The sequence below is a fragment of the Sturnus vulgaris genome, chromosome 5 (assembly GCF_052056855.1).
Source record: "Sturnus vulgaris isolate bStuVul1 chromosome 5, bStuVul1.hap1, whole genome shotgun sequence".
Taxonomy (NCBI): domain Eukaryota; kingdom Metazoa; phylum Chordata; class Aves; order Passeriformes; family Sturnidae; genus Sturnus; species Sturnus vulgaris.
Genome location: NC_142247.1, coordinates 41,953,839 through 41,969,245, shown reverse-complemented (window position 1 = coordinate 41,969,245; position 15,407 = coordinate 41,953,839). Strand labels below are relative to the sequence as shown.

The 15,407-nt window shown below is 36.7% G+C and overlaps 1 protein-coding gene across 3 annotated transcripts in view; it reads right to left on the bottom strand.

Annotated features, from left to right (window-relative positions):
* Positions 1-15,407, bottom strand: part of TMEM117 (transmembrane protein 117) — a 192,278-nt gene that overhangs the window by 160,824 nt on the left and 16,047 nt on the right. For all 3 annotated transcript variants that reach the window (XM_088165566.1, XM_088165565.1, XM_014871126.2), the window contains exon 2: positions 14,437-14,741. In XM_088165566.1, coding sequence (XP_088021692.1) covers positions 14,437-14,713 — 277 coding nt within the window. In that variant the 5' untranslated portion in view covers positions 14,714-14,741. The remainder of the gene's footprint in view (positions 1-14,436; positions 14,742-15,407) is intronic.

The following is a 15,407-nucleotide window of genomic DNA, read 5'->3' as shown; positions in this document are numbered from 1 at the left end:
CAAGAGTCATTAAATACGTGTTCTTTCATCTTACTCTATGGGCAAAATGATCATGTTCCAATAATCAGCCACCTGCTGACTTGTTTTCTTGCCAAGTTCCACACATTACCTTGTTAATTATGAAAGCCCGTGTATCAGTGAGCACATTAACTTTGCGCTCAAAGTTACTGATGACAAAATAGATTTTAATATACTTTGTACAGTCTTAATTCTTTAATTTCCACAGTTTTATTATAATTTTCTCTTTGTATTAGAAAATTATACCTACATGGGTATTCAATCTCTCTCGTTCTATATTTCAATTGTATTGTCTAAATATATACATATAAGATCAAGAAAAATGTTTTTTTAAAATTGTCTGTGACAAGAAAAGAATCTGGTCCTGATAATCTGAAACACTTTACAGGTGTTGGGATATACTACTACACTCACAAAATCCCAGAGAAAAATTGCATGCCTGTGTCTGTACTTACCTCATTCTAAGTACTGCTTCTTTCCTTTTATATTTCTTAGTATTTCAATCTTTCTTACTTTAAAAGAAAAATATTTTTAATTGTGTATTGGAAAGATGCCTCCGTGTCTGTTTACCTCTATTGTCTGTGTCCACAATTTCTATAAAGCTCATTAATTATCTATCAATAAAGCCATCTGTAACAGAGGTCCCAAGATGCTCATACAAATAAGAGAAAAAGAAGAAAAAAAAGAGAAGAAATAACCTCATGCTTCTAATAAGATTAGTCTCAACCAACCCTGAATAATGAAGAACAGAAGGAAAAATAGCAGATAAGGGCATTGCTACAAAACACATCTGTGCCACAGAGCCTCTGTTGGCTGTTGTCCCAGCCTGGACATCTCACACACCATGCCTTTGTCCTGGGCTAAGTCTAAAAGCACAGCATAAACTTTAAATAAATATCCTTCCATCTCTTACCCTAAACTATTCCTGTTTCTCATGATACTCAGCAATGAATACAAGCTAGTAGCTGATAAGGGTTCTAGAAATTGTTTTCCTCGTTATAAATGGTTATATAATCAATTAAATATAGTTTTAAAAAGCATTTTTGTTCAACTAGGCTGATCTAATGCTAATGTTGCCCTGATTGAAGCCAAAAGTTTTCTGCAAAGTAAGAGTTAAAAGGCACAAGACATCTGTTCATATTCACTTGCTTGTATTTTTAGTTTGAAGTACATCCTCCTAAAATGTTGTATTACAATATTACCTGGATAGAATGACACAAACAAATGAAATTAAATGTTTATTCCATTTTGCTACAATAAGTGAACAATAAACTAAACAGCCAAGAGCCAAAGTAAGCATCTTCTACTATGACGAGTACGTTGCAATATTGGATTCTCACAGATCTTTGTTTGGATTAAATCTGAGGACGTGGTATCCAGTTAAATACCTAACTATTATGACTTTGAACACATCATTGTAATAATTTATTAGCCTACAAAACTGACTGCAAGGTCTAGGTAGCTTTTGTGTACCTTATATAGATATTCTAACATCTTCCTAATACATTCAATGAACACAAGATAGACCATGGCCTGAAAGATTTGACCTTTTATGTATGTGCTCAGCTGCTGCCAGAGAAAAAACTTTCTCATGTACTATTGTACATTCAGCAGTGTTAGGTAAGCAAAAATTGTTAAACCAAAATTCTCTAAGTTGAAGGGATAAATTTTGCTACAGATTTCCCAAAGTTGCTAAGGAAAGCAATCTTTATATTCTATATTTTTCTTTGTAATACATTCATCTCAGAGAGAAACTACTGAAATGTTTATTTATTAAGACAGCTTAAGAGCTTATTTTTTTAAATAAAAATGTTCAGATGTGCCTAAAAGTTTGGTTTCTCTTCAAGATATATAAATGAGTGTATTCTGATATCAAAGTTTTTATTTGCCATGCCTCAGAATCACCTCACTTGGCAAAAAACTGTAACAATACCACAATTCTATTAAAATACTTCACTATTCTACATTGCTTTCATCTGTGGAAGTCAAATCTCTTTAGGCAGGAGAAAAAAATATGCTTAGACTGATTCTACAGCTGGAGGAACCACAGCAGAGGCAGGTGATATGGTCCATCATCTGCCTTGTAAAGAAATGTAGCTTCTCTGCTCCTGCTTTAGAGAGACATCCAAGACTCTGAGTGGCCAAGTCTCCCTGTGCTCTGCCTGGAGCCTGCAATCAGGAGATGATGGGATGTGCTGGCCTCCTGCAGGGACCTATCAAATCTATAGCCCTCCCAAGTTCTCTTCTCAGGACTTCTCCCAGCTTGGCACTTGCTGGCTCAGTCCCTTCCACTTCACATGACTCAGCACAGACGGGGCTTCCTCCAGCTGGGAAAGGTGAACCTTAATCAGGGAGCACTGCAGTTCTCAGCTTTTGCAGTCTAAGGTAAAATGCAGGTGACAGTCAAGGTCTCAGCTACAGACCCAGCTAGAAAACTGATGTCCTCACACAGAACATTGTGTGCTAAGACAAAGGGAACTTAGGATCTCTGGTTTCCCACCAGTTCAGCCAACACTGGTCAGAAGACTGATGTCCATAGACAAATGTCTTTCCACTGGGCTTCTTGTGCAGCCTGTCTTACCTGATTTTGGTGGTCTCAAGGGCCTTATCTGAACAGAAACTGCAGGTGAGTGCACACAGGTGAAATACATAACACTCTATCTTCTTTAGAGAAAGAAATGCCATTTTAGAAATGCCACATAGCCTTTAAAGATTTCTTGCTATTTCTCAAAGAAGAAAAGAATAGAATTGTTCAAAAGAAAGTACATTCATTTTTTAAAACCAAAACAAGAACAGGAGGCTGGACTTTTGATGCTGCAAGGAAAGAGCTGACATTTTCTTTTCTTAGTGGGTTACCCAAAGGCAAATAAGAGCCGGGTGGTGATGGTCAGTGCCATCTGCCATACCAAACGTTGTAGTGGGACTCCTGAAGGCACCACATCTCTGCTTTACGTTAATGTCATTGCTATTACCTTGAAGCAAAATTTCAGACTGCTGATTTGGAAGAGTTATAAAATGCAGATAATGTGGGAAGACTTAAAGCTATGCCAGAATTAGGGTGTAGGCAGGCTTAATTCTGAATTTTTCTGCACTTCTCAATTTCCATTATAAAGATTTAGCCTATAATTTTTAGACTTTACTATTACTGATGTTATTACTTCAGGTTTAGACAATTGTGCTGATGCAGATAAAAGGAAACCTGTAAAAATAGATATTGATTTCCTGTAATGTTTTAGAACATTTTTTAGTGGGGAACTAACTGAAAACACTGCATTAGCAACAGAAAATGCTAACGCATTTGTTTGTGAAGTGTAGGTGTTTTAATTCTATGTGATTCAATCCCAGGTTACAAAACTAATGTGAAAAAAATAATTCTCTTTTAAAATGGCCTCACTGCATAATATTTAAAAAATGTTAGTTAAAGGGCATGTAAGTATTTAATTATATTTTTGCACTCTTTATTCTTTTACAATTGTTAGCATTTTTAAGAAACCTGGGGTTTTAACTGCCTAACGTATGTAAGCAATTTCATGATTCTTCTTATTTTTTAAAATTTTAGAGCTGAAATGTTTTATTACCATATATGTCATGCCCCCTAGAAACTACATTTTCCTTCTCTGAATTCTTTGGAATCCAAACTTCATAGCAGATAAAAGAAACATAGCAGTATTTATAGCCTGTATAATGCTGCTGCTGATCTCTGAAGGAAAGTGCTGAAATCTCTGTTCCTCAATATCAGTTTGATGATACTCCACAACAATTTGTCAAAATAATCAGGGTTTTTTCTATACTGTTTGTTCTTTTCTCCTGAAACCAATTCACAAGCTTATTTTTAATAGTAAGTAGAATTGCCTACAATGTATCTACTACAGAGGCCTTTAAAATAAACATTTATAAAAAATTTTGAGTCAGAAAACAAACTAAATTAAGTATGAGTTGTTTGGTTTTTTTGTCTTCAATAAATATTTGCAACTCTGCCATCTATTATGGAGACTCACTAGATAAACAGGCATTCCAGGGGTTACTGAGCATGTCTGTGTTTCCAGTGCAAAACAAAGTGGAGAATTGGTTTTATGGGACTGAGAGGAAGCATATTCCAGTGACAAAAAAGATGCTCTCTAGCGCACAGTGGAATACAGGGGTATGCACTTAGACCTGAGCCTTTCCAGACTTGGTGAAAAATGGTTTTTTGTAAGCTATACACTTCTCATACAGATATACAACTGGCAGCTGTATAAGCATCCAGATCAACACTTGTCTGAGCACTAAAAAGGGATATAATCAGTTAATCCAGTTCTATGTCAGAACTAGTATGTGCTTCAATCTGCACAGATTTACACAGGAATGCTAATTATTATTCTGCCAGACTTGGACCAGTCTTATGGTTAGCAGTTGTACTTCTTACAAGTGACTGCGTAGCACTTGCAATATTTTCCAGAATATTGTTCCTGTGGTTACAGAAGTGGTTGACAACCCCAGAACTCCATCAACTTTGTCTTACTACCCCTTTGCCCTCCTAGCATGGATGGAGGATGCCAAATTACTATTTCAACAAACCTATTTTATAATGGCATCACCCAAACAAATGATACAAAATTAGCTTTCATGGGGATTTTTTCAAATTTTCGCAAGACTTATTTCAGTTTTGGGCTGAAGTTTCCAAATGCTGAAAAATTTCTTCAAAAAAGACATGTCAAGTTCCCTACTTTGATAACTCAAGAATATATTTTAAATGTTTATAGTCAAAATTGAATAGCTATGTCTTCTTTTAATCACCTGAAAATCTGAGTTTTTGCACTTAACATTTTTCACGCAACTGAAAAATTCAGAGAAATGTCATGAAAATCTAAGTATGAATATGTTTCATCTATTTAGCTTCCACCAATGCACAAATATCCTGCAATGATAAAATATTAGGCAAATTAGGATTAATAAGCAATGCTTTTCTAGAAATAGTACATCATTCATTTGTATTATGTACACTATATAATCATGTCCAAAAAGGATTATCTGCTACATACAGACTGAAAGAGACCACAGATGAGACGAAACTGTCATAGCTCCTATATTTAGTAGTAATTTAGGAAAAACTGAATTTTAAATCATTTGATACTATGTTATTTGCAAAAGTAACCAGGACAAATAATACATTTCAAGATCTATGTTTACTAGGATTACTCTAGCTGGAGAAATGGTGTTATAATAATCAGTGAAACTGAATAAAGTAATATTTCCATGGCAAATTTCCTTTGGAGCTGGTGTGTAATGAATACAAATTTTCATTACTAAGAAAGCAAAAGGGTGGGTAGGTTACAAGTAGAACATACAAAAGTACTCTTTCAAGGTAACTGTAAAAAAAGCTAGTGAACTATTAGGTCAGCAGGGAAAAGGGGAGGAGAAGAAAATTTTGTAATTGAAAAATGTTTTCATTTTTTTCCAATATATGCTTGGTTTTTCCTTCGTTTTAAATTAATTATGAATTTAATCATAAAAATAGTGTACAGAAATATGCATTGCTATTCTTTATCTAGCATATTTTGCTCTCCTTATTTGGAGAACTGTTTAACTAGCTGCCGTGTTCACTCGAGACCACTAGAAGGTGCTCCTCTGTCGAAAGATAAATATTTCTGTCTGAATTGCTGTTAAATGCTAATTTTCTTCCAATAACTGTGGTTCTGGCCAGTTGTTTACACAGACTGTAATTGCAGCCGCTATCCCTGCTATAAAACAGCTGGACTTTGTCTGCTATTACCATTATCACAGCATGAAAATAACAGATCTGTAATCACTCATTTTCTAACAAATCAAAATCCCATCTGAGCAGGATTCTAATTAGTTTTGCTGGAAGGTGAGGCATGGAAATTGTGGTGGAACTCACAAACTATATGTTTTGTAAAGTTGGGAATCACAGAATCATTTAGCTTGGAAAATAATTTTATAATATTTGAGTCCAATTTTACACCCAACACCACCAAACCCGTTCCTGGAGTAAATTAAGGCAGAATGCATCCCTAATTAGAATTTGAACACTTGTCTGAAGTCTGAAGGAGACCCTAACATTAAAAAGGAAAAAGACTAACATACAAACACAAGCATATGATCTACACCAATTCCACACCACCAAAAGTACTGGGATATCAAACTGCATCTAAAAGTACAAGGATCAATAATTCATCTTTTATACACAGCCTTAGATGAGCCTCAATCAAGTTCTGACTTCGTTTGATACCCAGAGTGGCATCCTGATATCCTCTGGGTACACACAGGCTGCCTTGGTAGCCCTTACCTCTGCAGAGCCCTGACTGCCTGCCTTTGCTCTGGTGTGTGCCCCAGCGAGGCAAGCACAAACACAGTCTCAAGAGATGTTTGCTTTTTATCTGCAGCCTAAGAGATGGAAATCTGTAGACCTCCCCAAGAGAGTAGTACTACCTGTTTTACTCTCTGAATTTAGACAAGTCATGCAAAAGTGACTCTAATTTAGCTAAAAACTGCTCCACCTTTGGCTGCCACAGAGATAAGGCTCATGGGATATAAGCCCCAAACCACTTCAAGGTAATCTAAGCTGGAACCTATCAAGGATAACATGAAGCAAAGTGGTAGGCATGGAGAAAACTGGTTTTTATTTGCTGCATGAAAGTGACACAAAATTGAACGTTGTGCTAAGCCCTGAATTCCCCAGATCAGGAACTCCATATAAAATATCAGGACACTCTACATAAAATATTTGTTTTCAGTTCCTCCTTCCTTTTCTAGTACTTTACACCATCAGGTGTGAATTAACACATCCATATTTTTGGTCACTTGCATCTATGAGCACAGATTAGCAAAAGAGCCAGGATATTTGTGAGGTTTTGTTATTTAAAACTGTAGTCTCTCAATTTTTAGGCCTTTTACTCAAGTAAGCTAAAATTAAATATTGTTGCTGCTGTGACTCTCTAGGAATGTTTTTCTCCATCTTGCCTCATCTCTTTACTCCCTCACTGCCCTAATTATTTTTTCATTATTTGTTTAGCATGTTTAACTTTACCTGAATCTTTTACAGATTTCTTACTTGCTTTACTACAAAACGAAAATGTGCTTCATAGTTGACAGACATTGCATCAGTGTCCCAGAAATAGAAAACATTATTTAGCATGTACATAAGTGAGCATAATAAGCCCTACGCAGCTGGCCACTTCAAAAGATCATACCCCAGTGCTGCAGATGAAAGCTGAATTCTAGGCTCTGCTGCTACCTCTACTCAGATATCCAGCTTGCTCCTGGGAGACTCCTTTCCCATATAAAGACACCAGGAATGGTGTGAATTCTCAGAGCAGGAGAGTTTCTGCTGTTTTTGCTATCCCCTGGCATGAGTTACTCAATGGGGAAAGGGGCATTGCCCTTTCTGATGAAAAGATAAAAAGAAGGCAGAAAATTCTGTTTTCCAGCGTCTGAAATTAGGGCATGTGCCTCTCATGTCTCAGAAATCATACTTAGAAACCCTGCATTTCTGCCCTACCTGTGTCATAGGGAACAATTATTGATCTCCTCTCCTTGACAGTCACTCTGGTTAGTGAATACATTCACAAATTCTTTTACTTTTGCCATATGTAAAATATCTATGAGAAATGTACACACCATACCTACTATTTGCTAAATAGTTCTTACATCCTGATAATATATTCAAATTTTTTTAAGGACCAGAATATGTTGAGGGTTTTTTATTCTAGAATTTAAAAAAAACCCCCATATATATATATAACTTTATAAGACAGATGCACAGGCTGGGGGAGTGCACAGGCTGGATTCTACTTGGTGTCCCAGCAGAATGAGAGAAATGTTGATTTGTAGGTAAAGGAGCTTCATGCCACTCTGACAGCCTAAGGGGACCTTCAAAAGGACACAGCACGACCAAGGAAATCACATTCTCCTAGGGCTCTCCACCAGGCACATGGCAAGGTGATGTTACACACTAATATCCTCTCTATCAAGGAGGACGTTGTATGGGATAATGATATATGAAATCTGCCCCAGCACTAGGTTGCACCTGCACTATGCCCATCAGGATGCATCTACTAAGAATAAGCTCACTTCTATTTCTGGAAATTGGGGAATGCAGACATATCATTCCCATAAGTGGCAGGCATCATTCTATAATCACTCCCGGCTTCAAACAGAAAGAAAAATCTGAAAGCCATGTCAAAAAGATCAAAACACAGATTTGACACATCAATATGAGGTAGCAATGAACTTATTTTTAGTTTCCAGTCATTGGGTGCTAAATATTATCTAGAGCTTTCCCATTATGGAAAATCTGACACACGTAGCTCTTCTTGCACTCTTATGCTACTGCTTGGGGAGTGGGATATGAAACTCTAGTAGAATCAAAGTTTTAATCGAAGAGAGAATAATCTTTTTGTAGCTATTGCCTGCATCTCTCCAATTAAACTCCATAATTTACTACCCAAAGACTGATTCCACAACTAAGGCTAAGTGCAGACAACAGCAATCTTCTCATTGACTGGGAAAAGAGGAAGCAGTGACATGTCATGGCTCTTCTAAAAATAGGAGTAAGAGAAGAAATTAGGAGGTCACTTGCATGCTTTTCATTTATATTTGAAAGGTCACTTGTGGTGTCCCTCATGAATGATGTAAAGTTTAAAATAAACTGATATCTGAATTACTGTCAGCTTGCCAGAGCTGGAATCTGATGAGCCTGCAACTCATTCAGTCACTGGCTGAGAGCATCTTCTTTTTATGTTGCCTTTATTTTTTATTTTTTTTTAATTTGAGGATTCTGGCTCTCAGAAATGCTTACTCACAGTCATTTGTGCGTTATTATTAGCAAACTGTTAGACTGGCCCCTTGGCACACATTTTGTAGGACCAGAATAATTTTATTGTATTGCTTCAACATTTTACTGGTACAAAAGAGGTGAATTGACCATGAGGCAAAATCACAGCAGACCTGGAATACCTTCAACAGTATTAACTTAGTCATTGTTATTAAAATACTGAACAGGCTCTTGAAGACAATATTTTTTACCAGCTATCACATTAGTTGTTTTCTATTAGGCTGAAGTCATCACTGGAAAAGAAAGAGCCGGAACAAAGTTACTGAGTATTAAGTGACAATCCTTACTGTAATGTAAGACACAGAGCTGACAACAGAAAAGAATACGCTCTATCAATCAGCTTAGAATTTTATGCAAGTATTGCTATACGCTCACCACTTGTTTCTACAGATGGTGGCATAACTGTTCCTATCACTACCATCAAACAAGAACGAGAAACAATCTGGCTGAAAAACAAGCACGCAAAAATCTTAACAAATCTATGGGAAGCTTCTTTGACAAAACAGATCGCATGGCTCATTAGCTATTTCACATACACCACTATGAAAGTGATATGCCAACACTAGCAGCAATACCACTGCCCAGATTTTACACTAACATGACCCCTAATATATCAGGATACTAACTAATTATATATATAGTATTGTATGAATTTATCCTGTTACCTAATATCCACTTTTCCTATGTAGTGCACCATCATCCTGACTAAATCCCAGTCTGCCTAATTTCCTCTTGCAAGCCTCATTCAGTTAATACACCCCTTACATTTCAGCATAAAAGCAGACACTGAAGAGTCTGCTTTTAAGACATTTGCATGATCTTTTAGAGCCTTCCAGATAAGATGTTTGACAAAAAAGAGGTAATGTTTTCAGACAGCATAACCTTGGTGGGTGTTTTGTTTGAAACCCTGTATCATGAAATTGCTCCCAGCATGGCACTACTGTCCATTAAAAAAACTGCAACATTTGTATGCACCCACAGTTAAGCGCAATTCCTATAATGAGTGCTTTATTCATTTACCCCAGTGTCTATGAAGCTCAGACTATAATTTAATTTTAAACAAACTGCATACTGTGAACATTTGTAAGAGAGCAACCCATTAAATTCAACATTTATATAAGAGCTCTAATTTACTTGCTGTATTATGATTCCTCCATTTTAAGAAATACAGATTTAGTTATATATACCTTGTTTTCTGTAATTTTTTATAACACATTAAGTATTTAGTTTTTCCATCCACACCATTTAGAAAGGAACTTACAAGTATAAATCTAAGCACACTCATTGACAATTGATTCAAATACAAGTACAATACAAATACAAATACAGTCTCTGTTATCAGGTTTTTACATCTTTACATATATGTTTTGTAGTAAGTTTTAAAAAACTGATGTTTATAATATGCAGCATAAGCTAAGTATTAGTGCACATAAGGACCAGTCAAAGCAAAAATGCTGGACCAAAAAAAAGAATCTTTCCAAGTATATTGCCCATTTATGCATACTGCTAATAATCTCTTCAAATTGAAGACTATTTTAAATTTACATGATAGATCATGTTTATCTATATTGATGCAAAATGCACAGCCTGAACTTCAGGCCAAAAAACACCCTCCTGAATTCAGAATTTAGGTCTAAAGTAGTGCAGAAGAGCAACTGTGCGTATGCTGAGCAGATGCCCGTTAAAATATACACTTTCTACACCTTAAACATTGTGTTATTTTTCATACAATGCCCCAGAGGAACATGAAAAATAGGCAAATGCTTATTTAGGAATTTATTTATAAGTCAAGATTCGAATGCATGTTTTGAATGCAGTGTCATCAAATGGGTCAGTTTGTAAGCTCTTTCTGATTTAAATAAAGCAGAAAATTAATCAAGAAATTATCACTTTCCCTTATCTTAAGTAATTCTCTCATACAGAAAGAAAAACAAACCAGGGGTAGGTATCTTTATTTTTCATTTCCCCAAACTTTCAGTATTCTTCTATGACCTTTAACTTTCCATTGCAAAATAAAAAGCACTGCAGAACACAATACCTAACCAAATAGAAGGTATGCTTAGTGATGGATTGAAATAATACAGTGGATAACAGCCAGAAGACAATGTTAAATTCTACCTGTTCTGACCACATGCCACGAAGATATAAAGAATGTACTAGATAAGGGCTATTTTCCACAGAAATATTTACTGTGGGAGATGTTTATCAAATTAAGTAAGAAATTTCTTGACTAAAGAACAAGAAAAGTAATTGTTTTTTAATCTTGTTTTAAGTCATGAGTAGTGTCTTGAAGGATTCCCTGAAGATGATACTGCTCAAAGGTTGCAACAGAAAACATCCCACTACGTGCTCCAGTTGCGATCTCTACTTCTCATCAATACAGTTTACCTACTCCCTTATCTCTCTCTAAACTCAGAGTGATGAAGCCTAAATCACGTTTCCAGCACCTGTCTCCTTCCCCTTTTAGATACATAAGATGCTTGAACATATTTATTTTATTTTTTAGTCTATGGCAGTCATGGCATAGTCCATGACTATCAGGCAGTGACTGTCACAGACAGTTAAATTATGATACAGTTCTAGCTACACTATTTTTCTAGTTCCTATGCAAACTTAGCAGCAAGAAATACAGAAGACAAGGAACAAAAAAGCACAAAGGGCATAGAGAAAATCCTTTCCTTTCCTCTTCATTTAAAGTGAGATGTGCAGACTAATCCTTTTCATTTTCAATTTGCAGCCTACACAGTGAGCCAAGACCTGACAGGGGAGATTGGTGCTATTTGGTTTCCTGACTGCAGGAAGTTATACATAGGCCACAAGAAACAACCAGTCACAATTTCCTCTACAGAGTTTAGCAGAGAAAAAAAACCAAAATAAATAAACAAGGATTTAAAACTGGAGTTCTCCTAAGCAATTATACATTTAAAAAAAACCGCTAAATTAAAAAAAAATGCAAGCTTAGAACTTAGAAAAATAAAGAAACTTAGAAAAATAGACTAGGGAAATTAAAAACAATAAAGGGATGAATTCGCCAACTGCTTGATGCCAGAAGATCCAGAGGATGTATTCGATGAGGATCTCAATAAAAGAAGTGATTTCTAGGCAATGAAGTCATTAAAGTAGTAGCAAATAACAGGCAGAAAATATTCCAGCATGGGCTGTACAAATCTTCTGGAGACACAGAGACAACTGAAGCTGTAAACTCACATTCTCATCGAAGTAATCTCTATCCACACCAGCTACACAGCCACATCAGTCATCAGTACAGTCACACTGCCTGCCATCTGCTCGCAGCGTATCACAAGCAACAGCACATTTCTACTGACACACTGTGTGGGTGCAGTGCACAGCACTGGAGCCAACACAAGGCACGGCTGCCACAGCCCCCAGCTATCTTGGCTGCACAGTCCTTGGCCATTTCATCAGCACTGGCACCCAAGTGATCAATCAGTTCAAGGAGCTGCTGTAGACGACAGCAGAAGCAACTGATATTCCATGAGACTGGCTGCCTGAGCTGGCTTGCTGCATTTTCACATCAACAGCAGCATGGCTCATCAAGGGAGGCACCACACTCATGTGGCTGGCATTAGGAGGGTAGGGTTGTGACAGATCTACATTGACTCAAATTGCCATGAAACTCAATGTGCAGCAGCTAGCCTCAAATCAGATTGTACCTACGCCCGTGTTGCTTGCCCAGACCACAGCCACAATATCCATAAACTAGCACAGCCTTCAGGGTTAGGAATTTCTTGCCCGTTAGTTACCTGTCAATGCTGACCCCATCTTAGTGCTGCCTCAAACGCCAGTATGGTCAGACACGTGATCCTTACAGAAATAAAAGATGGGTACTGCTAATATGGGTAAGTTGCCTATCCTGTTTCACTGAGCAACTGCACAAAGGCACAAAGCAGCAGCCACTAGAAGACAGACCTGGACAGACCTTCTCTGGCAGTAAGAGTGAATCAAGCCACTTTAAAATTTATGTTTACATACATATAATATTCACTTACAAATCCACAGGGTGTTATCATAATAACCCACCTAGATAGAAGATAATTACTCTCTAGTCAGAAAAATGTATTCTCCAAAAGAAAAATGCATGTCTTGATGAGGTCCTATACTGACTGTATAGTCCTTCAGATAAAAAAAAAAAAAAGCTGGCTATTTGCCACTTCCAAGCATTGGACTTTGCATTGCATATGCTGAACTGAAAGTTCTGCCCTTCAAATTTGAGCAAGTCACTCTCTAACCTTCCCTTTATCCTCTCAATCCTCTCACTATTGGGCTAATTTTCTAAATTTATCATCAGTTTCATCACTTTTCCTTAAATGTCTTCAGTTTAACAAAATAATTTCTCAGTTGGCGAAGGCAGAATTGAAAACATTCTTGTGATAGCCCTTGTTCCAGGTAAAATGTCTTCTTTATGGGAACGTTTTACATTTACCATTACACTATGGTAAAATAGCTGAATAGTCTTCATGATGCTTAATTATTTTTCAGAAAAAGTGCTTCAACAGAAGTCTGTATTGAAAGAAGTCTCTTAATGTGGCTTTGCTTGTTCATTCCTCAACACAACAGCTTTACATTTGATTTATTGAAACAATAGTGACTCTCTCTTGATCTTAATAGAATGATACAGTCTAAGGAAATGGCCTATTGCTCATGTGCTTCCAGGTGTTCCAATAACTATCCATCCTGCAGTGCTACCAATGTAAGAATATGGCAGCTGTCCATCTAGACCAGCAGCAACACACTCAGAATCAGATGTTTCAAAGAGTAGTGCAACTGGCAGGAACAAAGAAATCTTTTCTACTAAAGATTTCCAGTTATCTCTAGAGCACAGAGACAGCCTTGAGCCTTCAGATACAGCATTATCTACGTGTAAGTTAAGACAAAATGAATATTTTTGTATCTCTATATATTTACATCTAAGTTCTCAGTCTCAGAATTTATTCCAGAGCCATTTCATTCCTTTCAGTTAGTCCATGACCAGTATGTTCCTCAGTTAAGTAATATCTTGTGTATGGAAACATTTACTGTCATATTTTTCCCCATTTCTCGCCTTTCCATTTTACTGATTTGCTCTTGTACTAAAGCAGAGACAGGTCCTACCTCTCTAGAATTCCCATTTTCACATGGGAGTTCTTCAGCACAGCTCTGCTAATACTTACAAGCACCTCTGCTTCCACTTAAGTGTCTCTTGACAAAACATGAAGAGTGCCACCCCAAGAAAGAATTCCTTTGCTTCAAATTGCTGAGGAAGTTACATAATAAGACATAAACACTGGTCTGAAGGTGCAAAGAAAGACATTTGTAATATGGAAAAATTGAAAATTACTGACCTCCCACATATTTAAACATGTCAGCTTTCAATATTTTTATCCTTTTTTGACTGAAATCATTGAGAATTAAGCTATAGCATTAGTTTCCATGACGGTGTAAGCTTTGATGTACTGAGTTCTATACAGCTCTGAACAGTAGAAGCAATTAAAAGCAAAGTTTACAAAATTGCCACATGTAGAAAGTTAAAATGAAAAGTCAAAAAGCCATTACCAGGAAGTCAGCAGATGCATCTTTTAACTTACCAAACAAGCGCTGATGGAAGAGGAATTTCCCAGCTATCAGTCCTGTGAGAATGGCAAGGAGCCACAGAAACACCTTCAGGAATCTCCAGCCTCCTCCTTCAGGGTATTTATTTGTTACAAAGGAGAAACAATTACCAACAACAATAACATTGGCTTCTGTCTGGCTGTGAGATACTGGGTCCTCAGCAAATATTAAGAAGTTAAAGAAGATCACTAAGTAAGCCACAACTAAGCGAGACCACGGGTGCTGGAAGTAGTAGCGGAAGTCTTTATCCATTCTCAGATACCGATGAACTGGGTTTTGCCTGTATGTAAAGATACAAATGCACAATGTTATATATACCCCAAATTCTCAGAGCTTAGGAGAGACTTGCACATTACAAAAATCAAATCATTGCAACCTTGTCATCAGTAATTTTTAACACTTTAGACTTGACTAGAAATGAAAGTTTCAATCAAAAGACATTGTTAGAGCCAGGTAAAGAAAAACTGACATTTCTCCCTATTCCAATGTAAAAACATAAAACAAACATATATACATTTTGGCACAGGATTTTCAGACTCAAATATACTATTGCTTTTACGCCTCCTCCACAACGGGGCATGAAAATAATGATTATAAGAACATACCAGGCTACCTAAAACCCAGACTGCCTTGCCATCCACGCAAAAAATACAGCACATATTTCACAAATGCTCATGCTAAGCCTAAATGGAATCTTTCTCCATGTAGGAGAAGGATGGAACAGCCCAGGAGTTCAAAGGTCTTCTATCAGAAGCTTAAAAGCATATGACCCAGAAACATCAGAAACTTATGCTCACATGAAAGAATAACATGTTGGAAAAGTTCCTAGAATTAATTCTTGCAAGTCAGATAAGCCTGTATAAATATTTTCATTGACTTCAGGGAGTACACCTATAGGTAAGCATATTTTCAAAATAAGACACCCTGAAAACAGACTGTTCTGTAT